Source organism: Gossypium arboreum, chromosome 3 (assembly GCF_025698485.1).
Source record: "Gossypium arboreum isolate Shixiya-1 chromosome 3, ASM2569848v2, whole genome shotgun sequence".
Classification (NCBI taxonomy): domain Eukaryota; kingdom Viridiplantae; phylum Streptophyta; class Magnoliopsida; order Malvales; family Malvaceae; genus Gossypium; species Gossypium arboreum.
Window position 1 is genome coordinate 104,486,294 of NC_069072.1, and position 7,474 is coordinate 104,493,767.

General features: G+C 31.4%; 1 protein-coding gene across 1 annotated transcript; it reads left to right on the plus strand.

Annotated features, from left to right (window-relative positions):
- Positions 1–3,442: 3,442 nt before the first annotated feature.
- Positions 3,443–6,079, plus strand: LOC108454611 (uncharacterized). The gene is made up of 3 exons (XM_017753126.2): positions 3,443–3,818; positions 4,119–4,270; positions 5,166–6,079. Exons 1-3 carry the CDS (start codon positions 3,575–3,577, stop codon positions 5,841–5,843), a joined length of 1,074 nt encoding a protein of 357 aa, XP_017608615.1. The 5' UTR covers positions 3,443–3,574; the 3' UTR covers positions 5,844–6,079.
- The last annotated feature ends 1,395 nt before the right edge of the window (positions 6,080–7,474 follow it).

Below are 7,474 nucleotides of genomic sequence, written 5' to 3' on the forward strand. Positions count from 1 at the left end.
TAAAACTTCTCACTCTAATGAAGGGTACCTATGGCATTTAAGACTTGGTTATATTAACCAAGAAAGAATCACTAAACTTGTGAAAGATGATCCCTTAAGTATGCTTAAGGAAATTTTTCTTCCATAATGTGATTCTTGCTTAAAAGGTAAAATGACTAAGAGGTCTTTTAAAACAAAAGGTACAAAGGACAACAACCCTTAGAACTTGTGTACACTAATGCATGTGGTCCCATGACAGTAGTGCCCGAGGAGGTTACAATTATTACATGACTTTCATCGATGACCATTCTCGTTATGGATATGTGCATCTAATGCATCACAAAAGTGAAAGATTTGATAAATTTTTAGGGTTTCGAGCAGAAGTGGAAAAATAATTAGATTTATCCATAAAAAATCCTTGGTCTGACCAAAGTGGGGAATACTTGTTCGACGAGTTCTTAGGATACCTCAATGAATACTTTCCAAGTGTGAATTCACTCCTGATAGGTTAAGGAGTCCATTTGGGCATAATAGCCTTGTACTGATAAAGTTTCATGATGTACACCCATGAATATGTTGGAAAAAATTCAGTTTAAAAATGATTTTCTATCACAGTGAAAAATTAAAATTTTGGAAACCGAGTCAATTTGTGATATTTATAACAATAAAATTTTCCCAAAAGATATTTGTGCTTAGTAAGACGGGTCCTAAAAGTTTCTGGCTTTCAACCAAACAACCTTCTCTGCTATTCTCATTCCACAAATCGCTTTGAGTATGGCCTTGAACAATCACAAATCGAATACAGAACTAGAAACAATTTCTTACTTTCAATAGGAAGGTAATATCCTCTCAATAGAAACCGATAGAATTGTTATTCCCAGAAAATATAATTTATACTTAGGAAATAAATTTCTCACTATTTTCAAGCAGAATAATAATATCTTAAAGTTTTGTATTTTTAGCTCTACCAGTGTCATCTATTTATAGAGAGAGATGAAAGAATCTTGGTTGAATTAGTAGAACACAAATAATATTTATTTGATAGAAAAACTAGTCTTCTAATTTAACTAGGAGAAAGGGGTGGCACACCCTTGTTAAATATACTAGGGTTGTTGCCCCATATGTATTGTGAGGAGTTTTGAGCCTCTCTAGTATTGGGTCCAATTATATTTGCTTCCTAGACTTTTAATCCAACTCTTTATAATTTAATCTAACCTAATACATATTTTTCTATTTCCCAAGATAAATATTATTTATTAAATTAATTTAATTAGATAAATTAATTTTCCAATTAAATAATTTTTCAACTCAATTCTAATTCCGTTAAAGTCATGACAACTTTATCGTAAAAGAATTTATGAGAAAATATATTTAGTTTTCATATTTAATGGATTTATAAAGACCAATTAATTTAATTCTATTTTCAAACTTCAAAGATTTGATTAAATAATATTTTGAAATATTTTAAATTAATTCTCAAGTCAATTTCAATTTAATGAGAAAACACATTCATTTTCGGATGTGACACATTTCTTTAATTGTATCATTTCCATTCATTTTTGTTTATTTGATTCTATATGTAATTTGTTTTTGGTTTCAATGAGCTAGCAGAGAGACCAATTTGGACGTATATAATTAGGACTTAAATGATTTATAATTAAGTTTTAGATTTTTGACTATTAATTATAAACTCATTCATAAGCTTATCCATTATAGTATTGTGATAGAGCTCTCCCTAATTACATATCATTACAAAAGCTACTCAATCAGTGCTTGTCCAATGACCTTGTTATAAGTGTGTTACCTTCATAGGATATTCTTAATCTTTTTGGGATAAATTTGTTCTCCCAATATGATCTTATTTTATCTCATGGTAACCATTATATCTTCCTTCATAAAAAGTCAAGTACTATCAAATAGTAATTAATTAGTTTATCACAAAGACAAATGACTAGTGGCCACGTTTAATTTTCGTCTATCATGTAATGCTAGTGAGAGAATATTATTTACCCATTTCTTGGTCTATGAATTCCACTATTGTGAATAATGCTTCATGTTGTAAAATTCATATACCCAACACATCAATTTTCGGTTCCTTATTTATTTGAACATAGGCTTTTACTAATACCAAAGTATACGAGTCACACATAAATAGTTCATCATCTACTCAAGATTAACACATGCCACACTATGAACATCACAAGTGAATAAATCTATAAATGAATTTAGGATCTATTGTACTTGGGTCCTTCCAATATACTGTCTATCCAGTTAGTCACATTTATGTCTCAATCTTCTGGGAGTCATCCGCTCCGATGCTTAAGACAAAGCATATCCCCAATTGCACTTGATAGACAACATATTAGTCTTTCAATCAATTTGCTTATTTCCGATTAGACTAATGACATGTTTAGGTTCATCTAATAATACAAGTTGTCTTTCCATATTACGATTTGATCACATAATACTGCTTAGTATTAGTTAAACGTTAGATACCCATTAAGCTAATATTTGCTTCCATTTTACTTTGCGTGCAGAAACTATCGAGGACAATATACAAAGGGTATTAGTGTAATTAATGAATATTATTATTAAACCAATTTTTTTTAAAAAATACAAATGTATATAAACAAAAATATTATACTTAGGGTACCAGATCCAATATACATTTGGCGGATTGAATGCTTATTCGGTCATGTCATATTAGTGAACAAGAGGACTTTTCTTATAAATACTTGAGGAACAATGAAGAAGGAATTGACCTTCCAACAACCTAAATTTACCCTAAGCAATTGTCTTTTTAGTCAACCTATCACCTTGTCTTAGTTTTAGCTCTCAACCTCCTCTACACAATTGTAATATCCTCATTATCCTTCTATGTTCTTATACCTTGTATCAACAAAACTAAATCACCTAAATTTCGTTAATATCCTTTTAATAAAGGATGAATTTTGATATAATGATATTTTAGAAGATTGAATATTAGTATAATAATATTCTTCACGTTTAATTAAAATAATTAAAACCACAATATAAAATGATATTTATAATAGTTTATCATTTTATAATAGTTAAAATATGTCATAAGTTCTTGTACTTTTTGAAAATTTAGAATTTATTCTTTATACCTTTTTCAGAATTTAGTACCTTTTTCAGGAATTTAGTACATCTACTTTTAGATTTCAAAATTCAAGTCCAACAGTTAATATTATTAATTTTTTGTTAATTTTGTTGGTTCGATACTTTAAAATAAAAACTCAGTTGATAGTCATATAATTTTAAAAATAACCTTGGAAAACCCAAATTTAACAAAAAATAGTATTAAATGTTACACTTGGAACATTTGAAAAATAGAAGGACTAAATTGATTTAAATAAAATTTTAAAGTCTAAATTCCAAATTTTAGAAGAGTATAGGTAGTTTTACCTTTTATAAAATATAATTTCAATAGTATTACATTTTCCTATATATAATATCCGTTTCAGATTTCCCTCGTCATAAATTTCCTCTTCTTCTAAACGGAATTGTTTTCCCTCCGGGCAGGAAAAAAGTAGTGGAAAAAGAGATCAAGTGGCTGAATTTTCCCTCGCTAAAGATGGATCTGTGGACTGTCCACGTGAAGAACGCAAACACTTGTAGCCCTGCTGCTGGCTTAGCTGGGGCTTTGTTGTTGAAGGGGAATTCGATTCCTGAAAGACCCAATTCCTTGATGATTGGAAAACTAGGAATCCTTGACATTAGAGTCTCAAGGCGATGCCTCTCTTCATCTGCCGCTCGTTCTTTCACTGTTAAAGCTATGACTAAGAAGAATAATGACGATAATTCCTCTTCTTCTTCTGGTACGCCATTTTTCTTTTTGTTGCAATTTTTGGGGGAGAGGTCATATATATATATTTGTAATTGTGGTTTATATCTATGGGTTTTTAAGCTACTTGTTGATGTCATGTGTTGAAGAGTGACTTGTTCAAGTATTGGGGATCTTGAACGTTAATGGATAGTGACTGATCAATTAATTGAAAAGTAAAGGTAATGTTTGCTTTCATATGTTGAATAGAGGCAATTGGTAGAATTCTCAAAGATTAGTGATTTATGTACTGGTATTGAACATGGTTGTGGAATGTTTATGATAATGAATCCAGGAAATGGTGATCAATCTATTCCCAATGAAGAGAGTTCAGGAAGAAATAATTCTCCGGACGGCAATAAATCTTATGACTCGGCTTCTCAGAACTCTCATTATACGGACACAGACTGGAGAGAGTTCAGAGCAATGTTATACAAGAATTACCAGGTGATATTTTTCTTCCTTTAATTATGTACCTGCTGCTTCTTCAATAATTAAGGAGTAAAATTATTTGGACGCTTCTCCTTTCTCCCTTCTACTCAGTTTGGATGTCAAGATCCTGAGAAGGTCCAATGTTACCTTGCAGCTTATGGTTCATCTTAGTTGTTGGACTTGACTAGAGAAACTACATGAAGCAAACATGTAGATATTTGATCCCTAGATTGGAACCTTGAAAGTATTCAAGAAAAAAATGTTGAACTTCGACTGTCCAAATATATATATATATATATATATATATATATGTATATACATGTATCTATTTATATGATAGTTCTTAATTAAAGTTCTTTCCCTCATTGTTTCTGACAGACAAATGGTGTCTAGTTTCTCAAACCTATAGTTCAATTGACATGTCTAGGACCTACATGAGGATTTCTTGAAGCATAATTTTAACCATTCTTTCCTCAGTTAAAACATTGGCAATAATGGGGGAAAGAAAGTAATCTAGAGTATCAATTTAAGATAGAAAAAAGTTCGTAACAAATTACTTACTCTAAGATACAGATTATTGTAGTCAATGAGGGTGCCTAAGCACCAAGGGGCAAGCCAAATAATATATTTTATTTCTTATAAGCACCAAGGGGCAAGCCAAATAATATATTTTATTTCTTATACCCTCTCGGGCATGGTGCCTTCAACCTGACAAAGCCTTGAATGCACTACAATGCGGGAGTGCTCCCTTAATATTGTTTGGAATCTGCTGGAGATTAGAGCCATGCAAAGCCTGGGTAATCCTTGACCATCTTATAAAAGAAAATGTAGATTAAGGACATCAAGCATTACTATCACTGTTCTTGCTCTAGGAATACTAGAGTCTAAATCTGTTGTATAAATTTAACAGGTAGAGAAGACAGAATCTGGCACTCATAAGCAAGGTGAGACACCTCATGTGTCGAAACCTCTTGGCAAAAAATGGGCCCACCCTCTTTCTGTGCCAGAGACTGGCTGTGTTCTTGTTGCCACAGAGAAGCTGGACGGCGTTCGCACCTTTGAAAGAACGGTTGTTGTCCTTCTAAGATCTGGAACCAGACACCCACAAGAGGGGCCATTTGGAGTTGTTATTAATCGCCCGGTGCACAAGAAGATCAAACACATGAAACCCACTAATAATGAATTAGCTACTACTTTTGCTGATTGTGCCCTGCACTTTGGAGGGCCTCTAGAGGCGAGTATGTTTCTTTTAAGAGTTGGTAAAAAGTTGAAGTTCCCTGGGTTTGAAGAGGTGATTCCTGGCCTCTGTTTCGGTGCTCGAAATAGTTTGGATAAAGCTGCAGAGCTAGTGAAGAGAGGAGTACTTAAGTCTCAGGATTTCAAGTTCTTTGTCGGTTATGCCGGGTGGCAGCTGGACCAGCTGATAGAGGAAATTGAATCAGAATATTGGTATGTGGCTGCTTGTAGTCCGAATCTGATTTTTGGAGACACATTGGACTCATCTTCAGAAAGTTTGTGGATGGAGATTTTGCAGGAAATGGGCGGTCACTACTCAGAATTGAGCCGGAAGCCTAAGCGAGATATATAGATACCTATTCCTATTCCCTACAGGTAATGGGTCATTTTAGAATTAAGAAATCAATCCGTATGTTTAATCATGATGTGTAGGTATATATGAAATCAAATGTACAGAAAATAAACTGGCTTTTTAAGTTAATAGATCATTCTTGTTTTCTGTTCTCCTCTGCTTTTGTCACATTTTCTTTCCTTTATAAACTTCGCTGCTACAAAAATTTGTATGTAATAAATACATTTGAAGTTAAATTGGTAAGGATTAGTATGATCGAAGGCCTGGTTTTCAGTATTTTGCATTGTAATGACTTGGCACTATTTAGCACAAGAAAAAAGCTTCAATTTTTGGATTCTCCTGAAGAAAGTCATGGCGGGCCGGGATATCAGGTCACTAGTAACACTTTTTATGTAGTAGACACATATTTTGGTAATTTAAAAAAAGTAATATTTAGATTAAAACTCAAATCTCTTTCATCCAAAAAAGAAAAAAATCAAATCCCTTTCCTTAAAAAAAACTCAAATCTCTAAAATAAATCTCAATTCCGTTACAGATCATTTATCAATTCCTTTTTTCATCATGGAGTTCACATCAAATGCCGTTTGTCTGAAAAAATTAATTTCATTGTACGATTCTCTATTTGTTTATATCACTCATTCGCCAATCACAAGTATGATTTCATTTTAATTTTTAATTTTCTTTCATTTTTTAGGGTATTCATATCTAGCAAACATGAATTTTTCGGGTTGGACATTTGTTCAAATTCTTTGGAATTTAAAAAAAAAAATTTATATCACTCATTTACAATCCACATGTACGAGTTTATCCAAATTTTAATGTTCTTCCATTTCTTTTATATAAGGTATTCATATCCAGTTAACATTGTATTTGTTTTATAAGGTCTGATAGAACTTCAATTTTTGGGTTCTTAAATTTTTTTTAATCATGTTTTGTTTTTTTTGATAATATATCAATGTTATCAGATAATTGAAAGATTTAAAAGGACAATTCTTTTATGGAGAATTAGAGTTTTCCTCTTGCAAACACAAAATTGCTTCACGTATACATAAACTCAATTTTTTATGGAGAATTTAAGCTTTACACAAGATTGTTGTATTGAAATAGAAATGTGTGAAAGTATCTTACTTTTATAGCTCACTCAATTGTTCATATTGCACAAATAACTTTTATTTGTTTTCCTCGAATCAGGAAATAGTATCAATCAGAACTCTTCATTCACATAGAGATAAAGTTCTTTAGTTTATTGTTTTATAAATCATGGTTTTTTGCAGCATACATTGTAAATTATGAAAACTTTAGTTTATGTGAATTATTTAGTTATCACTTTAGTAATGCCATGGCTACCTACAAAAGAATTACATAATATAATTTAGTGAAATTATGAGTTTTGTTCTTCAATTTTGTTCTCGGTCTAGAATTTAACTTTTTTAGTAATAGTATAAAATATGGGAACTTTGATTGTGTTATGGCTATTTTTGAGTTATTTTAAAAGCAAAATCAAAGCTTTCTCTTTGTCAATATTTGATAGCATTATTTTCTATAATCTCTTTTTCAATAATAGTAATGGTTAAAGTTTTAGAGATTTCCATCATTGACCGCAATAATATAGATGAAGCATTTTCTTTGCA

Bases quoted from the DNA above. Each gene is read 5' to 3' on its own strand.
- LOC108454611 (XM_017753126.2), top strand. From the start codon at position 3,575: ATGGATCTGTGGACTGTCCACGTGAAGAACGCAAACACTTGTAGCCCT. The intron at 3,819-4,118 runs GTACGCCATTTT...TAATGAATCCAG, and splicing joins TAATTCCTCTTCTTCTTCTG to GAAATGGTGATCAATCTATT. The intron at 4,271-5,165 runs GTGATATTTTTC...TAAATTTAACAG, and splicing joins TGTTATACAAGAATTACCAG to GTAGAGAAGACAGAATCTGG.